General features: G+C 45.3%; 1 protein-coding gene across 3 annotated transcripts in view; it reads right to left on the reverse strand.

Annotated features, from left to right (window-relative positions):
- Nucleotides 1–5,731: 5,731 nt before the first annotated feature.
- LOC138527089 (tumor necrosis factor alpha-induced protein 2-like) overlaps nucleotides 5,732–27,666 on the reverse strand; it is a 54,532-nt gene continuing 32,597 nt past the window's right edge. For all 3 annotated transcript variants that reach the window (XM_069638120.1, XM_069638119.1, XM_069638118.1), the window contains exons 7-12: nucleotides 23,555–23,653; nucleotides 21,983–22,121; nucleotides 21,188–21,310; nucleotides 15,508–15,663; nucleotides 9,244–9,365; nucleotides 5,732–7,618 (exon numbers count right to left, since the gene is read on the reverse strand). In XM_069638120.1, coding sequence (XP_069494221.1) covers nucleotides 7,474–7,618; nucleotides 9,244–9,365; nucleotides 15,508–15,663; nucleotides 21,188–21,310; nucleotides 21,983–22,121; nucleotides 23,555–23,653 — 784 coding nt within the window. In that variant the 3' untranslated portion in view covers nucleotides 5,732–7,473. The remainder of the gene's footprint in view (nucleotides 7,619–9,243; nucleotides 9,366–15,507; nucleotides 15,664–21,187; nucleotides 21,311–21,982; nucleotides 22,122–23,554; nucleotides 23,654–27,666) is intronic.

Here is a 27,666-nt window from a genome sequence, read left to right on the forward strand (position 1 = left end):
AATGTTGCTCCGAGCCACTAGTACTGCGTAAGGGCATGTGGCCCATTGGCGATCGTCCCATAAGATCGTAATGCTGCTCCACTGATTAACACGAAGCAGCAGGTGTCGGGAGTAAACGCCATCTGCAGGAGTGGCATACAGATGGCAGTGGCAAAAGGGGAGGAGATACCTGTCAACCAAAAGAAAAGAAAAAGAACAGAATGGCCATCAGAACTACATTCGAACAACTCACTTCAATGATCACACTAAATCCACAGCCACATGCATGCTAGCCCACTCCAAAGGATCATCACCACCCCAAAACCACTTGCGACTCATAACTATCCATATCGAGGTGTAAACACCATCACAAACGAGTGTACGTGTGCATGCGTCTGTCAAAACAGATTCCATCAGATGGGAATGTTAACGTGCATGGACACAAGTGTCTGAAGGCGCGTCGAGACAGGGAGGGCTCAACAAGGCCAGATAGACGATGGTCCCACTATGGCAGCCCTGCATCACATAGCGCAGGGGAGGCGGATAGATTCCAAGAAGCCCTGTACATGGCAAACCCTGTATCAAATCACCTGCCCAAGCATCCATTCATCATTCCCTCATCCTGTCATAAAAACGCCTGAATATTTACTCACAAAACATTCGAAATTTCCATTGAGTCTGTGCGTTATGCAGCCTGCAAAATCCACAGTGCCCCAGCCCGTAATTCCAGTGTTGTGGAGTTACATGTATTTGGGAACGTCCGGCCTCATCGGCCACGTCACTATTGCGCACCCCAAACTATTCATATCAATCATTGCTCCTCGCCATGGCCTCTGTCTCAAGGACATTGAACAATAGAACGTTATATTTGCAGTCAGACCTGTGGGCATCTCCTCTCCGCTAGCTGAATACCGAAAGCGCCGGCCTTCGAATTCCTCATTTGCAACATCACGTCGAAAAGGCATCTGTGGCCGTTTGAAATCACAAATTAATCCAGCTAGTGCAGCTGTGTGTGAAAATGGCAACTGCCATCACCCACTAATGGGACGCCCCGCCCGTCGTTGCAACTCGGTACAGTGATGCATGAGGGCCCACCGTTACTCGAGTACTACGTTCCACTGACCCATCACAAGTCTGTTCGCGACTGCAAAGATTGTATGTGAAACAATGGGACCATAGCCGAATGTACATATCAACAAATGTTACACGGCCATCGGGTACAAATACATGATTGCAATAGCAAGATGCCATTCCTCGATTCGCAGCGTTGTGTGCGGGACGTGCTCGCCCAAAGGGGAGAGCAGCTTGCACAGGTGGAATGAATCACCACAGGTGGAGGCCATACAGCCTGAAAACACATAAAATGCACACCCAGTCTCCTCCCACAACCACACCCACTCCGAAATGCTACCGGCAGGACTCGCGATGTTGGCCCTGGGGGACTTGATAGCACTGCAAGTACTGCAACTGCAAGAAGAAGACGAACACCAACTACAACCGGCCGCACGGAGGAGAGGCAGGAGGAGGAGGAGGCCAAGGCAGGGCCAGCAAGGGCCGCCAGCACAGCCACTACCACCACGCAGGCAGTCCGCAATCCCACGCCTCCGAGCACATCCGTTCAACCTCACTGATGAGCAGATCCACACCCTCTACCGTTTGGACCGGGACACCATAGCCGCAATAGTGGACATGACACAGGCTGACCTTGTCAGCATGATAGATAGCCCAACCGCCATCCCACCCCTACTGAAGGTGGTGTCTGTACTCCACTTCCTGGCCACAGGCACCTACCAGCACACAGTCGGACAGTTGCATGGCATTTCTCAGCCACTGTTCTCACGGACACTATTGCAAGTGCTCGATGCCCTCCTGCAGCACGCAGACGACTACATCTCTCTACCAGGCTCGGAGCAGGAAATTACCAACACAAAAGTGGGATTCCATGCACTTGCCGGCATACCGGGTTGCATTGGTGCCATCGACTGCACCCATGTGGAATTGGTCGTCCCACATGCCATGGAGGCCCAGTACCGCAACCGAAAACAATTTCATTCCCTGAATGTACAGATGGTGTGTGACTCCAACAGGATCTTTACACATTGTTGTGCCAGATTCCCTGGATCAACCCATGATTCTATGGTCTTGAGGAACTCTACTATACCACGCTACATGGAGCGACACGCAGGGAACAGATCCTGGCTACTCGGTGAGTCTCATTTCATGCATGATGATGTGGGGTATGTGATGCGGCAATGACCTGGCAGGAAGGGGGGGGGTGTGCGTACGTAGCAATGGCATTCCACATCATACGTTTATCGTCCACATACAGGTGATGCTGGGTATCCACTGAAGAGATGGCTCCTCACACCAGTCCGGAACCCACGGGACCAGCATGAGGAGGACTACAACCATGCCCACTCACGTACCCGTGTAGTCATTGAACAGGCATTCGGCCTACTGAAGACTCGTTTCCGCTGCCTCAGCAGGTCTGGCGGGGCACTCCTGTACCGCCATGAGAAGGTTGCTAAGATGGTCATGGCATGTGTCATGCTCCACAACATGTGCGTACGTAGAAATGTGCCCATGCCCCCTGACGCAGAACTGCAAGCACCTGATGATGGTCATGATGAGGGTGGGGATGTGGCAGCACCTCAAGGAGTCTGCGAGGCACCGGAGGGCCGTGACATTCGTCAGCATCTCATTGATGCATGCTTCTAGCACTCACGCCTGGTGGCTGATACATGGACACGGGACTCGTGGCACTGTGTGTGTCTGGTACATGCACAATATGGACTGTACGCCTATGATGGCCTAATACACAAAGATCATTGTCCACACATCTCATTGGTTGATCGTGCACTGTTTATGGCATATGTGATATCATGTTGAACACCCTATCGACCCGCCACCCTAGTGAGCCCAACACACCCCCTCCACCCTCCTACCTCCCCCCCGAACACCAGTGTCCAAAGATGCTCATTGTCAGTTGGCTGTCGCTATTGCAAGCCCCCTCTGCGGGTGTCAGGGGCACCCCTGCCTGTGGAGCGCAGGTTCCTCCCAGATCTACGTTGGGGGCTGCCCTGGACGGAACTTGCAACGGATGATGTCTCTGCCTGCTCACGTCCATGCATGTCCCTAAGGGTTTGTGAGAGCTCAGTGAGCACACGGCGCACTGCGGCAAGTTCGGCACATACGTCTTTGGACGTCGCATGCAGTTCCCCCCTCAGGCTCTCGGTGCTACTCTCCATTTGTGCCCTTAGTGTCTCTGTACTTCTCTCCATTTCTGCCCTGAGTGTCTCAGTTGATGTTTCTATGTCTGCCTTAGTGCGCCCACATTCATCGGCATGGTCCTTGAGGAGCGTGGCCAGTTGCTGCTGTTGCACGATTAACTGGTCGAGGGACTGTTGCCTCTGCTGGGCCATGGCCATTTGCGGGGGTGTCACAGAGGGGCTGTTGACCTCATGTTGCCTTGCCACAGGGCTTGTGGGGGATGGCCAGTCGTCGTCTTGTGGGTGCCCCTGCGTGGTATCCTCATGTTGTATGGGATGGGACAGACAGGGGGAATGGGACAGGTCATGGATGGATCTGACTTCGACATCCCCGTCTTCTGTGTCGGAGCATGTTGCCATCATTGGGGTGTCACCTATGGTGCTGCTGGCACCAGAGGCAGTGCCTTCTGTGGCATCCGTTGAGGGGACCTGTGGTGGTGGTGTTGTGGGCATGCTGGCTGCTGGGGTGCCTGTTGATGTTCCCTCCTCTGTGCTGCCACCTGATGTGTGCTGCTGCCGTGTCTTGATGCGTGCAGCTGAGGTGGAGGGTCTTTGGCCGTTGGTCTTGGCCCTCTTTGCAGGTGCGCTGGTAGGGGTGTCCTGATGCTCGTCGTTTGGATCAGACCCTGTGGTGGAGTAAAGGAGGGCGAGGGTTAATAATGGGTCTATGGGTATTGGAATGGCATTGTATCACATGCATTGGGGTGGTACCTGAGGGTGATTTGGGTCGGGGCCTTGGAGGTGCTTTCATTTGTGTGTGGAGTGAGGGTGCAGTTGTTTGGCAGCCTGCAGTTAGGGTGTGCCTGCTGCACGTGTAGTGGGTGTTTTAGGCGTTTTTCATTATTTATGTATTTATTGTGAGTTTTAAAGTGCACTATCTGGGCGATGTGTGTGGACGTTCTCCTGGACATGTGTTTCTGTTGCACTATGTGGACACATGGTAGTTCACATGATTGGACATTGTGGATTTAGCATTGTTTTATCTGGCCCACCTACCTGATTCTTCGGATGTCTGCACTCCTTTCTCCATCCCTCCGACTCCCTCTATGCTCTCCATTCCGATGGTGGAGGCACAGATTTCTTCCCAGGGGGTCAACTTGATGGGTGATTCTGGGCCTCCCCCGGTGGCTGTGGCAATGTTGCGGTTGGCAGAGAGTATGCTGCGGACGCGTATCCGCAGGTCGTCCCATCGCTTTCGGCATTGCTGTGGGGTGCGGTCCCCACCGCACTTACCCGCTGTGCCACCAGAGCCCATATGGCCTTCTTGTTCGCAAGTGCCGTCCTGGTCATTTGCGTGGAGAAGACGACGGCAGCATTCTCCTGGAGGGTCTCTGTTAGCACGGTGAGTTCCTCACGGGAGAAGTGGACCTGCCGCTTGCGGTCGCACGCTTTCTTCGCTACTTTTCCCATTTTTCTTGGTTTTGCTAGGGTGGATGACGGGTTGGGGTGTGTCTCGGGGTAGTGTTCTTAGTGGTTGTGTGGTTTTTGTGGTTTTATAGGTGTACGGCGGGATGTTTCCCGTTCCGGGCCCATGTTTTTACTTCCGTTTCCGTATATTTCCGGTCACCGTACTTTCCGGTAGGCGCACGCTGCGGTGTCCGCTGTGATGGGTGGCGGTATTGCACCTAGGGCGACGTACGGCGGCGGTGTGGGCCGTTTTGGGGTCATTTCCGCCATCGCGGAGTTTGCACTTCCGCCATGCCGTGGTGCTCGTGCCCGATGGGTCGGAATGGGCCGCACTTTGCTCCTTCGTGCAATGGCGGAAACGCTATTTACGCTGTTGCGGTCCGGTCAGTCACTTTCCGCCAGGGTCGTAATGAGGCCCAATGTCCACAATAGGGCTGTTTAAAAAAACTGTGAACAAAATATTGCAGAAATTGTGGTGTCGTATTTCATAACTACTAAGTTTTTCATTCTCAGGCAGCACGGGCGTTATTCCATGACAATTGGAGGGTCTATTTTGTTGGCAAACCACATCATTAAAGTAATTCAATATAATAAGGGGCCTATGTAAATGCTGCAAACTCAAACTCCATCACCTCATATTCAAGATCCAAAAGCATGTTTTTCATGCTGCAAGAGCTTCCTCGTTTCCAATCGCAATATGAGTCCCTGAAGAAGCACCAGTGGGGTGAAACATGTCAGACAACATATGACGCTTAACGTGAAACAAATACAGTAAAGAGCTTCTAAGGGAATTCTGTGACTTCCTATTTTTATGTATTACATGTAAGCACCCGATCCATTCATCCACTCAATCACGTACCTAATTTTTAATTTTGTCACTAACTCACTCATTCACTAAATCACTTATTCAAATGATCACCACCGCCCAAAGTCCTCCCTCTGTCGTCTATTTATTCACTCGGACATTTAATTGATTTACTACCACCAAACTCGTGTCACTTTCACAGACACTCGCCAATTTGTTCTTTGAACTATGTGCTGAAGCACAAAAAAAGGAGTGAAATAATTCCCACACATTTCTTTGATTCTTTGGGGCACATTTTATCATTTTGGGACCATTTCTAATGAAGTACCCATTGATAGGAATGACATCTTGCATTCTTAGCAGCAGAGCCTACAGCACATTGAAGACAAAGCATGCATACGAGTCATAGAAGACAGTGACATTATAATGTTCAAAAATATAAAATATGCATATAAATAAATGTAACCTTTCTCTGAAGAAAATATAAAAAAATTAAATAAATAACCCTTATAAAAACATTTTTAAAAAACATTGCAGCTGCCTAATAAAATAGCCATTGTAAAATACAAATTCAAATTTCAAAATTGGGAGAAATATAATTACATTTTAAACAGGCGAAGTGACATTTTAACAAAAATACTGATGTAATGCTTATATATATTTTTTTTACATGTTTGCAATCTTCCCTGTGCTATAATTCGCAATTAATACTTTGATGGTTAAACTGCTGGCAGAGTGATGCATTCAAGTGCTGTAGAATTCTTTTTTATTATATAATATTTTTAGGAGCTCGCTTGTTGGCACTATGTGTGAATCTTGAAGATGATGCAGCACGGTAGACTAGCTTTGCTTTAATTTACAAGGCAAATTCACAACCATCTACACAAGTACCTGAAACATTCCACCCAGGTCTACTCCAAGCTTTACTGATGAAGATCTTTTGGGAAGATGTGCCAGGGACAGCCGAATGTGCCAGCAGATTACTATAAACAATACATATTGTTAACTACTAGCTGGTGACCTTATCACTTGCTCAGACTCTTGCATCTTCCTCAATATCTGTATGCTCAAGTTGAGGTCTCAAAGTTGATTGGTCCTGGCCGTGACGTCTAGCTTTCTGCGTACTTGCAGAATGGAAGCAGACTCTGTTTCATGAGGGGCATCTGTTGAAAAGTCCCTCCTTCTGGTTTCCAAAGGTGAGCCCTCCCCCTTCCCCCACTTGCCATCCTTATAGAATCTCATTATTCTCTGGATATGGGTGAGAGTGAGTAGCTGGTCTTCCCTGGTTGGGTGGGAGTTACAGCTTAGTCTATAGCTTGATAAGCCCCACATTCTTCTCCCCTATTCTCTCAGAAAATGTCAATTTTAGAGGGTATGCGGGAGAGAGCATTAGTGATATTCAATAACCGGGGACATGATCTCTTTCTAACGTTGTCTAAACTTTCTTTACACTGCCCATAAATATGCAGGGCTTGCAAGTTCAGAGTTTTACAAATATTGTCACTCACATGCTCACTCACTCACTTATTCACTCACTCACTCCTAAAGAGTTCCCATTGGAAGCCAATGATAGTATCAATGGAGTTACCAGCAGAAATACACGTTCAAGGGTCAGGTTTCCCATTGGGCAGAGCAGACCCTGGTGTAAGGGAACAAGAACTGTGAGGACAGCATTGCCACCCAACCGTATTCCCAAACATTGTCAATGGCTGGCCCGTTCTGGTCTCTTGAGATACGCCTCTCGTTTTCTCAGTAAGTGGTCAGTGGCTGTGGTGAACATACGCAAGGATCTCGGAGCAGAAAAGCAATCTCAGTTCCTTCCCCTTGTTGAAAATCATTTCTTTGTCCAGGGTGAAGAAAATGCTGCTGAAGAAACTGTGCAATGGTTCTGAGCCACATTTTTGGTCTTACAAGAAAATGGCTAATGCAGAACAGCAAAAGTCCCAGAGTTCAACAATTGTGGCAGAGTTGTGCACATATCTTTGTCCAGATAACACTGTGTTCTGTAATGCTTCAAGAAACAGGTATATGAGAGAACAGCTTTGGCGCGTCTGTGGCTTGTGTTCCTCCGATGGCTTTTAGAATGTTCTGGATGTCCTTCACATCGCTGTGCCTCAGGTTTCCTTTTAAGTACAAAATGGCGCTGACATGATGTTTGCTGCAAAAAGAGAGTGAGCAAGATGAAGTTAGACGTTTGTGGAACCCTACAGTCACAGCAGAGAGGCCAAGAGTACAAAAGAACAACACCATAGTCAACTCGATTAGGCAGGAATGTGCACCAACATTTTACATGTTTCCTCCATAGCTATATTTGTGAGTAAATATATTTTTAAAAAGCAATGCATTTGCACAATCATTCCATGCAAATATCCATTTAAAATGCCACATGTTTTTTTTTCTCAGATATTTTTCTGTGGATCGTGTAATTTCCTCATGAAATTTCAGCACAATCCACTATAAGCTGTACTTAATCAAATAATTAATAAACATACATTAAAAATGCAGTTACCTGTACATTCTTTCAAAATGATAAATTGGCAGTGAATTTGTTTTGCGCATAAAATCTAATTTTTGTTGGTGAGTGCAATAAGGTTAAGAGAAATCACTTATAAAAATATTTCTATTGTTACTATTAAGTTATATATATCTACATATGTATATATATATATATATATATATATATATTTTTTTTTTTAATATACAGAGTCACCCGGATTAAAGCTCTGTTTATTGCACTTTCTTTTAGAATTTGGTCTCCTGTCTAAGGCACAACAATTTAAGTAATAAGTAAAGTGTTTCACAGTAAGACAGATATTCCTCATGTCAATGACTCAAAATATAGTTTGAAAAGAAGTGGCGAGGGAAGCAGACAGAACAGCATTTTTGGGTAGGAGTAAATTGTACTTTAGGGTGAACAGGGACATGCCCCACTTAAAAATATGTTGGCCTAAAAACTTTGGAAAGGTTATAGGTGAGTAGAGCAGGGAGTGGGTGAACTAACATGTCTTTAGATTTCCAAGTACATGATCATTTATTTTCGATTTTTGTTAAACCATTCAATTAAAGACAATTCTATTGTATTGTCCTTCTAATGGAACAGATGGCAATTCAATCCTTTGCCATTTGACTTCATCCTTCCAAAATGGATGCTTTCCCTCTTCTAACTTTCAAGATGTTGTCATAGAAACTAAAAAAGGGTGTTTCAATTAAAGAGAGGCAGTTCACCCTCAGAACAGGAATTTCATGTTTGGAAAGGCATTTCACACCCAGAACGTAAGTCAGTCTAGCTCCCTTTCTGGCTCTCATTTCCCACCAAGACTAATATTTCAAACTTAGGAAAACCTAGCAAACCCATACCAATACAGGCATGTTCACGCCAAAGCAGGCACTTCACATCTGGCCAGACATTTCATATAAAGAGAGACTTTGCACATCAAGTCAGGCACATATTAATGAACCGGCTTTTTCATGCACATCCAAACATTTCACAGGAAGCTAGTTTTGTTGATACAGACATTTCACAACAACGTAGGTCATTCCCATTAGGACAGTCATTTCACACTAAGGAAGTGATTTCAAAAGAATACATTCCATATCGCAACATTTCATTTGAAGACAGGGATTTGACACAAAGGCAGAAGAAATGTCACGCCAAGTCATCAGGACATCAATTTCGCACCCAGGCAGCCATTTTGTATTAAGATAAACATTTTGCATAAAGCGAAGCCTGATTTACAAGAGGCCTCACATAATAGCCGTGAACAAGCGTGTAACAGCCCTCACCTTATATCCGGGTACTGATAGGCCAGTGACGCCACCACAATCTTGATAGCGTCGAGGTCTTGAAGTTTGACGATTTCCGCTATTTTTGGGATTGCATCGTTTAACCATCTCGCCTCCGACCCCTGAAACGCAACATAGGTCACAGTTTTAGACTTTGGATTGTCTATTGCAATTACATAATTATATTGAACAATTTGGCCTAAAAAGTGTTACATGACCGCAGCCTAGAACTATATAATGATTATTTGAAACCCAGTTTTTTCAGACTTCACAGAACCTGAATTAAAAGTATGAACATTTAAGTCCTACAGAATTGCGCTGTCCAGCTATCATTTTTTTATTTTTGGGGAAAATGCAGTTTTAATGTTCTAACTTAAGTGAGCCAACCAACATGGCATGAAACCAACAAAGAAGTGAATTCATAAAATAAATTGATAGTAATATTAAGCCAAAAATATTGATGACAAAAATTAAAAAGTCATTATTAAAAAACAATGGAGTAAATGAATTATTGAAATTAAACCACGGCATTAAAACATATTTACAAACATGTTCTAAAAGAGACACGAAATATAAATATTTATTTTGAAGAATATTCCTTCAGAAAGTGTAAATTCACACTTGTGGCAACTTTCTTCGAACCTGTGTATTACAGCTGATGGAATAGGAGTTCCGCTGGCTCAGCCCACCTGGAACGCCGCTCTAATTTCTGTCTTTTATTTTATGTGACCATGTCTCCTTCCTAAAATCGCACTCATAGAGGACAATCGACAAACATCGTCCTATGAGTATCTCTCCATATCTCGCGGGCCGGGCCATTAAATAAAGGAAAACTTAATAATTTCTTTCTGTAACTTGATGTTTCTAACTTTCAAGTTTCCTTTTTTTATAAGAGTCTCCATAATATCTGTCAGAAGGTTTGCAGTGATGTTGCAAAATAATCTACTAAAATAACACTGAATGAATCAAATGCTGGAGTAAAGAATATAGGAATGTGCCTTTGTTCACACACGGGTCAGGTAATGTTAGCTCTCTGATGCCCAACAGGTGAGGTTCATAGCAATGACAGTGGTCCAATAAGCACAGAATTCTGAGTTTAGAAAGCATTTTTTATTTACAGTGCTTTCTTGCCTGCCGCTAAGGGCCTCTTTTCTCAGCTGGGACGCTCTTTTGTTTTGCCCCTAGAATTAACAAGCACTTTTCTACAGCTGGTCCCTTCGCAGTTATGAAGGACGCCTGGTAAGCAACTTCCACGTCCGCACATCTTTCAGCGGTTGAGAGCCTCTGAAAAGTTATCTACTGCATATGTCTCTATCAGCAATATCGAAGCGGTAGCTCTCGGCCGCCTCTCGGTAGCTCTAGATTCATATATTGTAGTTCTGCCCTTAGCATCGGCATCACAATGCTAGAGGGAGCTTTAAAAACACAGGAAAGTCAGCAGAGGTAGCCAGATGGAGTCCTCTATCTTTGCCTATTGTTAAAAATGTGCTGCAAGGAATGGTGTCCAAGAGTCTTTTCTTTATGTTCACCTTGGACAGGCAGCGCGGGTCGCCTGCATGTAAGAGAGGCAACAGAAAATGCGGAAGTAGACGACACTACCATAGGATTTAAAGGTGAAAGAACACCCTCCCACCTCTTGCCATGCATTCTGTTGCCCCTGTGGATGCCCCCCAACTTGCCACTGCTCTTCCTGCCAAGACCGGCAAGCACCTCTGCGAGTCACCGCCTAGACTATTCCTACCTTCTCTTGCTATGCACACTTTTGCCCCTTTGGCTGCCCTCCAACATGCCACTGCATTACCTGTTGTGACCTGCCTGAGCCAAATCTTCCTTGGCCTTTTGGGAGATTCCCTCCCCAACCCTCACAACCAGGCTTTGAACTACTCTTGGCCAAACTTCTCATCAACCCACAAACCACCATCGACTTCTTGATCATCTACTGCCAATGCAACCACCAAAACTGCCCAGAACTTGACATCCCTCTCTTTCTTGCCCCTCTTATCAAACCTATGACCAAATTCTTAGTTCTAGGAGACTTCAATCTAGGTTTCAATGATGTCACTGATACCAGAGCCAATGGCCTTACAAAGTCCCTCACCGAGATGCACTTCTCCCAACTCATCCACTCCCCCGCCTACATTAAAGGACGCACCCTGTATTGGTTTCTCATACTGAAGTCCAATGTCACTATCAAATCCATTGTGCCTATGCCCTAATCCGATCACTCACTCATTATGTTCCAACTGTCCCATGCTTGCATGCCTCACACACAAGCCAATTCACGGCCTGTAGGCTTGCAGAACCCAGCCTATCACCAACCTTGGCTAAACCCCTTTCAATGCACTCTCCTGCAACTGACAACTCTCAAGCACACGCCACTCAGATCCTCAATGCCCTCACACTTACTAATGAGGGTTGCTATGTCTGCTCTCCCATCCCCTATGGCATGAATACAGTAAGAACTTTAATTGCGAAAGAGGTTCCAGGGCATGATGCGAAGAAACTCAGCCATCTAGCAACATGTACTACTCGAGGACAGTTTCATGGAAGTTGGGCGACCTTGCGATGGAGATCAAAATGGTTGTTTCCATACCAGGATGACTATATCAAGACTCTACAAATGGAAAAGGAGCCTGGATGGAAAAGCAAGATACGTATGTCTCCTGCCGCAGGACAGGATGAGGTGATCATTGAAGAAATGAAGAGGATGAATTGCCCTGATGTGACGGAACTAGTCGGATCACCTGGATGTTGGGAACAAACTCAATTATTGATCTATGGACGAGAATTCCAAAAAGGGCTAGGAAGAAGGAACGATGTCCTGTGCAGCTCATCTGCTGAAAACAGATTACCCACAAGAAGGGCAGAAGGTGAATGATGGGTGTTTAAATTCATGGGCCAAGCACTCCACGCTACTGCCATGGGTAGAAGACAAATAAGGCCCAGTAGTTGCAATCCCATTGATTAATGCAACACTATGCTGCAAAGACTTGTAAAGAACCATGTGGGATATAACAAAGAATGCAAAACCACAATTGACGTTCCAAGTATTGGTGAAGGGACAGCCATCCTTATAGACCGATATTGGGTTTGAGGATCTAGAGCTCATATGAGGTTGCCCAAGGATTGGGGCGGAGTATGTTCCTTGGTGCTCATTCTTGTTCAAGCATTAGTGATTCCCCAGAACAACCTAAATATTGGTGAATTTCCAAAAGTGGATGCCCACTTGAGAAAAAGAAGATCACTTGAACTTCTCCACCAGACAGAAAGAGAACATTATTTCTCAGCTAAATCGATAACAGCATATGATACCATTCCTGAGGAGCACAGGTTGTTCAATAGGACCGCTATGATAATGACAACTATATTTAGGCCTGGAATCCAAACAGTGGCGAATGCCAAGTGGTTACAAATCACTAGATGGGAACTTCTGCAGACAATCAATGCTACCATAAAGGGATTCAATGCCATTAAAGAAGAGCTGAGGGTATGTCCTTGATATGATCACAGCAATGGAAGGAGGAGTTTGTGCCAAAATCGGGCCATCATGTTGCACATTTATACCTTCTCACGATTAACAAAATGGAGCCTTGACAGAGGCCATAATGTTGGTGACAGACCTGCATAACAAGATGGAAGATGAGAAAGCTGATATTGAAGATGACAGTTGGTTTGCTTCCTTGTTTTCATGGATCCCTCTGTGGATGGCAAACATATTCAAAGTCCTTGGAGAAATATTGGTGTTGGTGATGTTTGAATTCTGCGTAGTCAGGATGGTGGTTGCCCTATGCAAGAAAACGGCAAAGAAGGTGGTAGGGATGACGATCATGTTTGATGTCAACCCTGAACCAAACGCCAAGGAGCTGACTGATGATGATGTCAGGAAAACCATAGAGGCCAGCATTGTAGCACCTGAAGGAACAAAGCTCCTGTATCCAAAGAATCATAGGCAGTACGTGGGACGATGGGTCTATTGTACCCCGAATTAACAATGTTACTACATGATCTGGAGTGTAGATGAACATGTCAAATCAGCAGGTTCCCGGGGGGGGGGGTGATGAAGATATGGACACCAAAGAAACACTTCTTCAAGAGAAAATACCTGGATGTGGAAACAATTGAGGAGGTGTTCGAGGACTCAACCAGAGGGGGGAATATACAGGAGCAGCTGCATGCCTCTGCAGGAAACCCCACCCCCTAGCTACCATATGTTGGATGTCTGAGATTGTACCATGTTTGACACCAGAAGTTGTGCCAATACACAACGTATGTTCCAAAGAAGATACCCATTGAGACAACCCTATTGAATGTATCCCCAAAGGGATGACAATTTGAGGGAGGATCTCCCTGAAGGAATATGAAAAATTGCAAAGAAAAGAAGCCTGTGGCATCATAAAAAAAGTATGAACGACTTCTCACGATACTGGCTGAAAAGGATGTATAGATCCTGAAGAGACTAATGACCAAGTAAAGAAACAAGTGAACTTTTAAATGCGAAAAAGGAGATTACATGTGCACAAAGCACTGCAGAGAATCAACCGATCAATAATTGTACAGACGCTGAAACGCAAGTAGACTAAGACATCATAGAAGTTGGCTATATGTAGTGAATAGAATGCAAGCAAATCCGCCATTGTATAGAAGCTGGACAACGGTATCATGAATTTTAGTAATGCGGGACCCATGAAGAGGGAAGAGAAAAACTATGTTGCACCAGGAATAAGCTGAATCGTGGAAATGCATGGCGAGGATGACTGGCCTGAAGTCAAGATTGAAGCAGCAAAGGTCAGCTATCTACTCTGGAAAGAAGTGAATGTACGAACAATGAATAGTCTCTTGTTAAGGTGCAAAGAAGGAACACCAAGAGTGCCAAGTTTAATTCGTTTAAGACATTTAAAAGCTGCACAATGGACCAAATTGTGGTCTCCTGTCACGTGAGCCATGGATGAAAATAGAGTTCGAACTTGGAGTCCTAGAACACGATAGCGAGTGACTTCACTCCCATGTAATCTCAGAGACAAGGATACTCTGCAAGGCCAAGTTCAAAGACAATCTTCATGTGAGAAGGTATGGGCGATGATAGCTGTTGGGCTAATTGGGTGGGAAAGTAGAATCAGGCCCCTCTACTTGCACCTGGGTCTGGGCTTATGTGCTTCTAAATGAAACAAATGTTCCAGACATGGCACAAGCATTCCAACCAATTAACAGTGGTCCACATAACGAAGGCCCTTGTGGTTTGAGAACCAATGAGAAACTGTGTATCTAATGTTTCTGAAGATTACATGTTTTAGAGGTAGGCATATGTAGTCCACCTGACAGTGGGCAGCCAATTACAATGCTATTTCCTATTGATGATATACTTAGACGTTCCCTTTAAGCCTATGTCGATTGGCAGTAGGTTTTTCATTATTTGCCACTTAGTATGAGGTCACCTATGACGTATTTAGGATATATAACCTTTGTTTTGTGAAAAGATTGCTGAGAGAAATCGAGCGTACGTTCATTGATGTTCTTTGTATATCCCTGTTTTAGATAATTGTTAATAAAACAGTACTTTGCCATCTTCCTCAGTTGGTTTGGTTATTTGGACTCAAGAGTTTGTCTGTGTGATCCCATCAATTGCATGCATGTTCCTAAAGGGCCCTAAGCTCAATGATATATCCTTTTAATGTTTAAAAGCAAAACTTAACTCCCTCGCCTTTGAGAAAGAGAAGAGCAAGAAGCGGGCGGCGCCACTTGCACTCCCTGCAAGGCAAGTGCACAGAATGGCACATAAGGTGCTTCAACGGTTAGCAATGATCTGAAATCAGGGGTTTCTGCCAACCCCTTCAAGATGGGACTAAGAAGGCCTAGTGCAGCGGTCTTCAAACTGTGGGTCTGCCACCCCTAGGGGGGGCCCGAAGAATGGCCAGGAGTGCGCAAGGCTCTTCAAAAAGGGAGTGGAGTGACTGCTTTCAATAGAAAATATATTCAAATATGATATCTGGGAGGATCCGCCACACGGGCGCACCATCAAAAAGTTTGGATACCACTGGCCTAGAGGATATTGTGCTCTTACTTCAGTTGGGAAATAGCGGTACTTTTTCCCACAGCTTTGCTGATTGTGCCTTCTTTCCCAGAGATAAGGCAATTTAAAATTTTTGTCAAGTTACGGCTCGGCCGCCAGAAGAAGTATGTTTTAATTCATTAGTCAAAAGATTTTTTGGCAGATTAGAATTACGTTTCCACTCTACTGTATGCATATTTTTTTATGTATTAACTTACATGTGCTACGCAGCACTCTTTAATCAGCGATGCGCTTTCGGTGATCTGCTTCGCTATGCTTTCCTGTTGCTCCGCGGACTTCGCGCTGACCTTCTTCTTCATTAACCGTTTGAGGTATTCTTTCACCAGGTGCCCATGGATGAGTCCCAATGTTTCCTTGGAATAAATAAAGAAAAGCAGGAGTTGAGCTAATGCACTTCTTCAACGGTATTTAGTGATATCAACAAAAACACCATCGGGCTAGTTTACCAAAATGTTACCAGACCTAACTCTGAGATTCTCCTGGAGAGAGACTATTCAATTCAGCAACAAATTACCGGTAGTAACTCTGACTGTCCCATGGCTTACACTTCAGCTTAACAGAAGTAAGTCAGGAGTATGTCAGTTACTCAGTTAAATGCATTTAAATGATTGTGCCAGTGCGAAACTCAGCTGAATCTCCATACGTACACAAGAGGTGGTGGACCCTTAAGCATAGCAATGGGTAGCTTTCCCACGGTGAGGAGGAGCAGTCGTTGAGGACCCACCTGACGAGGCAATGGGTGAGGACTTGGAGGAGGAGCAATCATGGAGGAACCACTTGACGAGGCAATGGGTGAGGACTTAGAGGAGGAGCAATCGTGGAGCAACCACCTGACAATGCAATGGGTGAGGACTTGGAGGAGAAGCAATCATGGATGACCCACTTGATGAGGCAATGCTTGAGGATTTGGAGGAGGAGCAATCATACAAGAACCACCTGACGAAGCAATGGGTGAGGACTTGGAGGAGGAGCTATCATGGAGGAACCACTTGACGAGGCAATGGGTGAGGACTTAGAGGAGGAGCAATCGTGGAGCAACCACCTGACAATGCAATGGGTGAGGACTTGGAGGAGGAGCAATCATGGATGACCCACTTGATGAGGCAATGCTTGAGGATTTGGTGGAGTAGCAATCATACAAGAACCACCTGACGAAGCAATGGGTGAGGACTTGGAGCAGGAGCAATCATGGATGACCCACTTGATGAGGCAATGCTTGAGGATTTGGTGGAGTAGCAATCATACAAGAACCACCTGACGAAGCAATGGGTGAGGACTTGGAGCAGGAGCAATCATGGATGATCCACCTGACGAGAAAATGGATGAGGACATGGAGGGGGAGCAATCATGGAGGAACCACTTGACGAGACAATGCTTGAGGACTTAGAGGAGGAGCAATCATGGATGACCCACCTGATGAGGCCATGGGTGAGGACTTGGATGAGGAGCAATTGTGGACGACCCATCTGACGATGCAATGGGTGCGGACTTGGATGAGGAGCACTAATGGATGACCCACTTGATGAGGCAATGCTTGAGGATTTGGAGGAGGGGCAATCATGGATGACCCACTTGATGAGGCAATGGGTGAGGACTTGGAGGAGGAGCAATCATGGATGACCCACTTGATGAGGCAATGCTTGAGGATTTGGAGGAGGGGCAATCATACAAGAACCACCTGACGAAGCAATGGGTGAGGACTTGGAGGAGGAGCAATCATGGAGGAACCACTTGACGAGGCAATGGGTGAGGACTTAGAGGAGGAGCAATCGTGGAGCAACCACCTGACAATGCAATGGGTGAGGACTTGGAGGAGGAGCAATCATGGATGACCCACTTGATGAGGCAATGCTTGAGGATTTGGAGGAGGGGCAATCATACAAGAACCACCTGACGAAGCAATGGGTGAGGACTTGGAGGAGGAGCAATCATGGAGGAACCACTTGACGAGGCAATGGGTGAGGACTTAGAGGAGGAGCAATCGTGGAGCAACCACCTGACAATGCAATGGGTGAGGACTTGGAGGAGGAGCAATCATGGATGACCCACTTGATGAGGCAATGCTTGAGGATTTGGTGGAGTAGCAATCATACAAGAACCACCTGACGAAGCAATGGGTGAGGACTTGGAGCAGGAGCAATCATGGATGATCCACCTGACAAGAAAATTGATGAGGACATGGAGGGGGAGCAATCATGGAGGAACCACTTGACGAGACAATGCTTGAGGACTTAGAGGAGGAGCAATTGTGGACGACCCACCTGACGATGCAATGGGTGAGGACTTGGAGGAGGAGCAATCATGGATGACCCACTTGATGAGGCAATGGTTGACGACTTGAAGGAGGAGCAATCATGGAAGAACCGCCTAATGAGGCAATGGATGAGGACTTGAAGGAGGGGAACTCATGGATGACCCACTTGATGAGGCAATAGGTGAGGACTTGGAGGAGGAGCAATCATGGATGACCCACCTGATGAGGCCATGGGTGAGGACTTGGATGAGGAGCAATTGTGGACGACCCATCTGACAATGCAATGGGTGCGGACTTGGATGAGGAGCACTCATGGATGACCCACTTGATGAGGCAATGGGTGAGGACTTGGAGGAGGAGAATTCAGGGAAGAACCACGTGATGAGGCAATGGGTGAGATCTTGAAGGAGGGGAAATAATGGATGATGCAATGGGTGAGGACTTGGAGGAGGAGCAATCATGGATGACCCACTTGATGAGGCCATCGGTGAGGACTTGAATGAGAAGCAATTGTGGAGGACCCACCTGATGAGGCAACGTGTGAGGACTTGGAAGCGGGTGGGGGGCAGTGTGGAAAGGTGGTTGTGAAGGAAAATGGGGCTAGTGGGAGGGTGAGAAAGTAGAGGAATCGGCATGTGCCCCGAGAAAGGAGGAGGAAAGGGCAAGTAGGATGGTTGCTTGTGGCTAGAAGAAGAATTGCCCATGGCTACCAGTGGTGCTGTAAATACTATTGCATAAATACACTGTGAATACTTCATGTAAAGGCAGTAGCTAGACAATTACTGAACAGATAAAGATTAACTTCCAGAGTTTGTTTTTTTGGAAAGTTGATTTATGTAAAGGGTGACTTGAACGTCACTGCATCGAATCTGACTGAGGGATCATTTCTTTTTTTTACTTGTAAACTAATTAACATTTTACAAATAATCATTAAAACACTGCGCTATTTAAAAAATAAAAATGGTTATTTAAAATCTCACAAAACCAGGGACTGTGAAATTGCAACAATGCTTATTCATTTCACAAAATGTCATTTCAATATATACCTAAGTTTTTTTTCATTTTTAATCAATTAGTTCACCAGAAATCCCTAATTAGGAAAATACGTTTTGCAGTTAATTTGACAAATTAACAAGGAAACTTTTAACAGCGCAATTTTTGTAAGGGCGCACTTAAAGGTGCGAGAAGAATCTATAACGTGTTTAAAAATATGAAAATAATAAAAAAAAATGTACAAAAAACATACAATGGCACAATGATTTTCGGTTTTGTTCTTATTATTTTACTGTGCGGAGCTACAGGAGGACGGCAGAGATAGGTCGGGAGGTGCATGGTCCGGGGTGAGGTGAATAAGTGTGATGGTAGTTGGAAGGGGTGACAGGGGAGAGCGGGCAAATTAAATGTGCGAGAACAGTGGGGCGACTAGTAAGAGGGGTCGAGCGGGTCCACGCCCATAGTAGCATTTGCAGAAAGGGGTTCCCCATCAGTCATTAAACACTGAAGGTGAGTTCATGGGTATGGGGCTATGGTGGCCCCCGTTTCCTAAAACAAGCATTGTCAAAGCAAATAGATTTGGCTTGTTTAGTACGTGAAAGTGTTGGTTAATCGATCGTGTGTGTGTGTGCGCGCGCGCGCGTGTGAGTGGGTGCTGAGTGAGAGGGGAAGGATGGAAAGACAAGTTGATGGTTGATGAGCGAGTGGACGATCGTTTGTACTAAAAATGACAGAACCCTGAGAACATGATGGCGATGCCCGGCAAGGGGCATGCACACCTGGAAATACAGAAGCAATACCTTGCACAGAGTGTGAGAACAGGAGCTGGCATATCCCATAGCTGAGCCTATGCTGGCAATACGTGGCAAATGATGTACCTGGCAGGTGATGGCAATAGCTGGGAAATGGTTTGGGTACTTGGGCATATAATGTCTCTGTTACAGGTATCGTATCTGTTCACATTATTGCAACACCTGACAAGTAGCTTGGCATCCTAATGGCAAAACCTAGCACTAAATGTGAGTACAATACCCTGCAGTGACGCAAGTACCTTGCCAGAGGATGGCGATACCAGGCATGCGATGTAAGCATTTGAGAACATCACAGCAGTACCTGCCAAACGATGGCAACACAGGCAAATGATGTCAATACTGAACAGCACAGACAGCACTGCCACCCATGCCCAATGTGTGTTTAGCTTGACCAGGCGGCATGCAGCCATGCATAGACAGCCACATGTCAGACTGGTGCCCCCGAACAGGCATGACTTCTAGTGCAAAGTCAGTCACTTTTTAAGTTTGCAACCTCAGGTCCCTGAAAGTAGAGCTGGGCTAGGAAATTAAACAAGTAAAACTCTTTGCACTGAAAGGCCAGTAGGCCTGGGGACCATTTAGTCACATGGCAACGGCCCACATGTGTTCAGAAACGCCTTTGCTTCACACTGGCCTTTACCTCAGGACAATGGGCCATTACCACCTGTTATGGTTCTCTCCCACAGCCATCATCTCGATATAGGACTCTGCCCCCCCAAACCCCGAGTGATAAACTGGGCAGAAGTCCTTTTCACGCCCTCCCTCTGACCTGGGCTTTCCTATAAGGCAGCACAGGAGCAAAAGTGTACGGTGAAATCAGGTAACGCGACAGTCCAGTCCTTCTCTATTCCGTAGACAGTATGCGTGCCCCTGTCGCTCAAGGCTGCCTGCGCTATATATAACCTGCATCCCGGGGCGCGCGGGGCGGGGGGGTGGGGCACAGACCAGATCAAGGCAGGTGTGCTGATCAATAATTTTCAATTCTCAGGAACATAAAGGCTGACTTAGCCAATGTCTATATCTATATTACCTAACGCTATGAGCGGAGAGAGTAGACTAGTGTCGTCGGCTATGGAAATAGAAGGCAGACTATAGTTCTGGCGCTTCTGGGTGTTGAAGCAGACAAAACAGTCCATGAGTACTTAGAATGCGACTACATCACAATGTGTATCAGAATACCAGATTCTGAGCTTCCTTTTAATTATAGCCCTCTAGCACTGAAAATGTGGAGCGGACTATCAGCCAATTCCGCTTGCATTTATTGAAGGCTGACACATGCTTGTTTGTGCTGAAAGCCAGTGGGTGCTTGCTACTTTTAAAGCCTATTGCATTAGATAGGAAATATCACTTTCCCAAATTTCTGCTACTCAAACACAAAAACACAAGTTTCAGCGGGCGATAAAAGCCACTTAGTGCCTCATGTAGCAGCTGACAGTGATCAGGCCATCTCTACGTACTCTCTTCCAAAAGCTCTGGCAGTAAGCCAAAGCTCTGTCTGGCCAGACCTAACAGGGAATGGCAAATATATAGAGGGAGGTAGGAGAGTTCCGATTTCCGATATACACAACATGTTAGAGTTGACCTTACAGGAGACAGAAATTACAGAGGTAGCGAGGTGAACTGTATATGAAGCCAGTCTCCTTATGAATTCTGTGTACAGAGGAACTTTCCCTTTTTGGAGTTTGGAGTTTCTTATCATCATATTTAAATTCTTCAATTTTTCTTACTTGGCAAAACAGAAATCATGAAACTCTTCTAACGGAATAATCCGATGCGCCAAAAGAACGCTACGGCGTGTCGCGCATCTTCGGCCCTTACCTGGTAGTAGTTGCGCTTAAGCGTCTTCAATTGTAGGATGTGCGCTTCTGATATTTTAATGATTTCAGTCATCGTTCCATGACCGCAAAGGCCGTTCTTCTGCGAAAGCTTTTTAAACTTTGGCTGGGAAGGAGACAGAGGGGAATTAAATTCAGGAAATACATTAACGAAGCAAATTACACAGTGCCTTAAATTAAGGAACATCATGTGATGCTAAAAAGTGTTTTGTTAATCATAACTTGTTTTTCTCATGGTGATTGCTAACATCGTTTTTTTAGTAGCATTGAAATTAAGCGTTATCAATATTACCCATTATATGATATTCGATTTATAGGCATAAAGAACTGAATCGGCTCTGGTAAGATTCGAACCTCTGTCTGCAGGTCACAGACAGATTTCAACACCAAGCATTGAACCCGCTTAACAGTATGGCTAGTGTCTCTGCTACTTATATGTTTAAGCCTTTCAAGCTGTAGAGCAGGGTCTGCACCCTTTGGACCCCCAGATGTTTTTGACTTCAACTCCCATCAGCCCAAGCAAGCTAGGTACAGCTGCACCCTCCATCACTTGAAAGAAACACTGATTCCTCAGAAACACCTGTGAGTGGCGGAGCTTCACCCACTAGTCCGCGCCAGCGGGGGCGGGGTGAACCTCTTGAACGCAACATGCAAAGAACATGAGTAGTTGGGTGTTTGCCGTGAATCTCCATGAAATGTGTTTATGATTATGAGAAAATTGCATTAAGTACCATGGTTGTACATTTTGTGGGCAAATGAAATATCATTGGATACATACCTGTAATTTTAGAATCAGGACCTCAAGCAGCGCATCAAAGGCAACACTCTCAATTTCGTCAATTTCGACCATTATATCACAGACGCTAACTTTGGCTTCAGCCTCCAGGTGGCGGTCTTCAAGACTTTGAACGTAGTCCCTAAATGTGATTGGACGAGTTACTTGAGGGCTACACTTATAAAAAATGCTGATTGCACATAAATAGAAACAGATAAAAAAGTGGACAAAACAATTTTATTATTATTTCTTTAATAATAGTTGCTACTACTAAGATGGAGCTAATTTATGAAGTCATTGCAGCAAAGGAAAAACAGTGAATTTGAAACTGCAATATATATGAAAATATTTAATTTTTTTGTTGTTGCACCAGACAATATTTTTTTCTCTTCGATGTTTGCCCTTATTCCAAAAGAATCTTAGATTTTTTTAGACTTCTTTTAATTGAGACTAGTTGAAGGAACATCCTTAATATTTGTGCTAGTAGACGGGCGCGATCGGCTAAAGGTTTGTGCGTTGCAAGTATGATGTGATTCGGCTAAATGTGCACTGTGTCAATTCACAAACACGGTCTTTCTGGGGCTAGCGTCACACGAGTTGTCCCTGACTAAGCCACCTTTGGGAATTTACTCATATAGGTTTACGTTGGAGGTGGTGACTCCCTTTGAGGATTGAACGCCTTCTTTTCATAGGGTCATGCTGGCAATGCCAGCCCCAGTAGGCCCCTTTCTTTCTGAGCATAAAGCTGCATAAAAATATTCAGCGGGTTCCATCCTGTCCCTTACGTACTTGCTCGATCCACTGGGATCAAACTGAGGCACCCACCACCTGCCTTTTGCTGGAAGCCAACGCCCACCCTCTTGCCAAGGAAGGCCCTCTATGTATCTACAACCTTCAAGGTGCCCCAACCAAGAGCTCCCCCAACCAAGGGTGAAATACTACGACCACCACCTTAGATGACCCCTCAAATTAGTATGTGCTATGTGTTAGATATATATAGGCATTTATAGTCATTTTTGTTAAATTTAGAGAGACCTCGGGGCCATTACAGACAGGGCAGTATAATTAATAATGACTTAGCAGTCAGGTTAAGAAGGGTGCCTGGTTTGTGCCACCAGAATTTAAAATGTGTTACTGCTGGCAGGATATTTTACTGCCAACAGTACTTCTCTGCCCTATCCAGTATTTTTTTAACTACTATTAATATGGAAAAATATGTGTTCTGACGAGAGTATTTCTGTTTCAAGAGGTAATACCTAATTGCAAAATCAGGTTTACTGCCCAGAGGAGCTGTAATTTACCACAGTGGTGTTTCTAGCCTTTTCAACTGCTTCCTTCAATCTAACTTCAATGTTTTTTGGAAAGAAAATGGACGATTTAAGATTCTTTACTCTTTTGAAAAAAAATATTTCTTGTCAGCATTTTATGCAGTTATTAATTTTGGATAATTTATGGATAATCAGACCGTGAAGGTTTTTAGCACTAACCGGCAGCTGAGGTTTGAAAGTACTTTTTCTTTTGCTTATTTTGTTACATCTGATAATGTGCTCTGAGTGTACACCTGGATAAACTCACCTGTAATCCCCACAGCTGTTCAGATTGGCTATGACAGTTGGCAGATAATGCTGGTGGCTCTTATTTCCTGCAAGGAAGTCTTCAAACCTTGTCTTGTAGCTAATGAAGAAGGGCAAAGACATTACATTCTGTGATTGACAGATGGGTGGAAAAAAATCTCAGTTGCAGTGAAAAATTCAGGCTCATTGTAATAACATGATTTACAAAGTTCTTCATGCCGGGTTTCTTTGGCTTCTAGGTGCTCAGTCTAGCAAGCAGTGTCACTATTTTATGAGCTGACTACTCATGGCATCAGGCCGCAGGGGTGAATGGATTTATGAGTAAGTGTTTGGAAATGAATGAGTGAATTGTTAAATGGGCAGGAGAGAAAGTGAGGAGGGGTGGGATGCCAACTGAATACCTTGGTAATAAGTGGGTTTATTAGTGAGTGAATTCTTTAGCAAGTGACTGAGTGAGTTCACTGAAGTCTATGTATTATGAGGTGGGAGCTGATGCAGACAATACATTCAACTGCCAAGGGGTTCAAAAAGAGCTCCGTGCAGTGAGGTTAATGACGCTTCAAAATAGATATGTTTGAGACCTACTCACACCCATGGATGGAGGTGTGTGTGCAAAGATAGGTTCCACATACTGTACATTAGTTCCAGCTAATGATAACAGATAATGGGACAATTACAGAGTCTTTTACCAGGTTATCAGAGATGCATGCTAAAATGGAAGCAGAGACAACCGGCGCAGGAAAAAATGAAGGATGGCTATCATACCTTTTCTTGTGGATACCAACATAGATGGCAAATGGACTGAAGGTGTTAAAAGTAGCTCTGATGTTAGTACTAGTGACTTTCTGTGTCATCAAAATATGTATCGCACAATGCAGAAAGACGACTGAAAAAGCTGTAAGGATGAAGGTTCTGCTAGACCTAGAAGCAGATGAGGACAAGAAAATGAAGGCTTGAGACACACACAGGGCTCGAGTTATGGGTTGCTCTTTGATTCCAGCAGGTGTACTGTTCGAGTATCCCAATGATACCAAAAACTATTGGGGAAAATGGGTTTGGTGCAACCCTGGTGGAGATTGATGTTATGTGACATGGAGTTTGGATGACCATGCGAGATTCTATGGACACCTGGGAGGGATAACGAAGATCTGGCTCCCAAAGCTGAAGGTGAATAATGCTGGAGTTTTGGTCGACAGGTAGACCAGAGGGGGGACTGAAGAGAGGGTCCGAGAAAAAGCTCTTATGGCCCCTATGCAAATGTCAGCCCGCATGAATGAGGAATGCAAGGTGTAACTCGCTTTTTGGCCTGACGCAGACTACACTTCTACATCACAGATATGAAATGCGTCACTAGCTCAGACAGCAATTCAAACCATATCCAATCGATGGTTTCGAGGAGACAGAGGTCTCAGCAATCAACCAAGTTGACTGACTGTGAAGCCAAATATCGATGACATCATTAGTGACATCACAACGTAATGACGCTTAGACATAAAGCAAATATTCATCCATTCATGAAGCTACATAAACATGCACTAGTTTATTGCATATAGGCATGAGGGACATGCTTATAACTCATATAGGCCAAAGGACTGCTACACTTACATAACGTTTAATGTTGGTAGATTCTTAACTAAGGCGAAACTGCAAGAAACCCACAAAAAGCAAGAAATATACATGGACCAAGCTTGCACATGCTTCACTGCAACTAACCATTACCAACCATTAGTACACATAGGGAGACTATAGGTCACTGGAGTTAACAATGAAGCTGAGCAGGCCTCATGAGGCATGGAAGAGGAGACATGAGCCCCGCAGCCTGAGCTGCGGGTAACAGGGCATGTAGCCAAGGACACTGGCAGATGGAAGGTTCCTGATTGCGGGGGTGGATAGACACCTGCAAGAATTCAAGGTAAAAATCCTCCTAATTTGAAGCAGAAGAGCTCCAGTTTGCAGTCCTCTCACATGTAATCCAGCAGATGAGTAAGGCTATGCCAATTTACTCGTGGTGGGAAGAGAAGCTGTTTTCAGCAAGAGGAGAAGAGAATGGATACAAGTTTTGCCCACCAAGCTGCGACCTGCTCGCACTCTCACCAGCTTAGGGGATCAAACAGTGGCAACAATTTTAAATACATTGCTCCCCATGTTCCTTTCCTATTTCCTTGAAAAGGTACACTCAGCTCTGTGAACAGACAGGGTGGCAGGCCTGGGAGGACCCACCCGCTCTAGCCAATCAAAAAGTCCCCTTTGTGAGAAAGTATAAACTGTTGCATGGGCCAATGATAGTCCTTCCACCCTGCAACAATGTAGCCTGCAACATTTCAAGGTGGTCCTAGGAGGACCCACCCAATATGGCTGACCAGTAGAACTGTTAACCCATACAGTGCATATATGTAGTTAGCCCAAACTGACCCATAGCAACCTCTTGGGGGATAGCTCAGGGGCAACGTGCTCACCTTGAAAGCAAGACAGCACGGAGCACCACAGGTTCGATCCCCATGTCCGCACTTAGAAACCTCTGGGTATTAAGCACGTTATAAATAACATATAATATCTCGTAGGTTTTTGGGGTTGGAACTAATTTTGTGACATCACACCTGTATAAAACCTTGTGACAAATGCTTATAGATCGAGAATGCTGGAGAATCTTCGCTTTCCTGTATAATCAATGTCTGCTTTGAAAATTAAAACACAGTGAACTTTGCCCCATGGCTGAGTCTTACTTTCTTGGGGTGGGGAGTCCTTAATGGGCTGCAGAGTCTCTGCTAGTTTGGGGATATAACTACTCTATCCTCTGTCCTTTCTCAAGTTCTCTGCCAATCGTTGGCATGGGGGGAGGGCACAGAAAGCTGCAGCTGTGTGAGTCCCTGTGCCCTGACTTTGTGCCAGCGCATGGCAACTCAACCCTTTTACAGGGAGGCCCTAAGGGCACTTGTGAGTGTTGTTCAGTCTGTGAGTGCCATCACAAGGCACTGGCCCTAAGTTTGGGTGACATCAGCGCAGAGAGACGAGGATCTGAGAGTCCCAGCGGCCAGTGAGCACCTGGCACAGTCTGTCACCGGCTGTCGGTGGCTAATATGACCCCAGATTATTAGTTACTTAAACTAACTGGAAAATAAATGTCAGTGATTGTCAATGTTTAAAGACCTTTCAACAAAATGCTGAGCATTGAGTGAATAAGTCTGCCTGCATGGTACTGCTTCATCGTGACATTAACCTGCTCAAGGTTCTGCCAGTGAGGTGAAAAAATGTTCCTCCACTCTGCACTCTGACTATGAACACAGTAGAAAGACTGCCAACTGCAATGTCTGCACTACTGGTGGGTCACACTGTAGTCTTTCTTCTACTCTAATGGCATGGAAGAAAGATCACCATCTGCTATCTGTAGGCTTCTAACATTGCAGGTGGCAGTCTTTCCTCTATGTCTACTACAGGGCAGTTGGGAGGGTTCTTAAAATGTGCGTTCGTATTTATTTGATTTAGAGGAACATTGCTCTTCAAACAGCAGCACATTATGGAGTGTCATAGAGTGGACGGATCATTCCCACTTCCAGGCACTTAATGGACAAGAAATGGATGGAAACCTGGCATGAATGGACTGGATAAGAACACTGGCCAGAGACGGAAAAGACTGAGTAGGATTCAGAGGAAACATATACCTTAGAATGCATACCGTATGTACAAAGAAAAAAACAAAATGGCTGCTGTTTCACGATTGATTTCAGAATCCAGTAGTGTCAGGGTGGAGGCATAATGTCTGCATTAATCACGGGCACCTTCCATGGATAGAAAGAAGGTCTACTTTTGGGAAAGATTTAACAAAAGTGTGTGAGCACATTTGAGTTTAAAAGGCAAAGTGTGCCAGTGGATGGGAACCACAAGTGTGAAAGAACTGAAGTGGGAGGCAGGGCGGTGCTGGTAAGGTTGAGGAGGGCCGGCAGTGCGGAGGTTAGAGTCGGGCACCATAGGGTGGGGCCGGGCCCATGGAGAGAGAGGAAGATGAAAGAATGTTATGAAGATGCAATTCCACCTGGAGGGTCACCCCTTAGTGCAGCAGTGAGTCAGGGCATAAGACAAATGTGGGCGGTGCTATAGGGCGCAGGCTTCAAGGGG

This window comes from Ambystoma mexicanum, chromosome 14 (genome assembly GCF_040938575.1).
Source record: "Ambystoma mexicanum isolate Mex_15411 chromosome 14, UKY_AmexF1_1, whole genome shotgun sequence".
Taxonomy (NCBI): Eukaryota; Metazoa; Chordata; class Amphibia; order Caudata; family Ambystomatidae; genus Ambystoma; species Ambystoma mexicanum.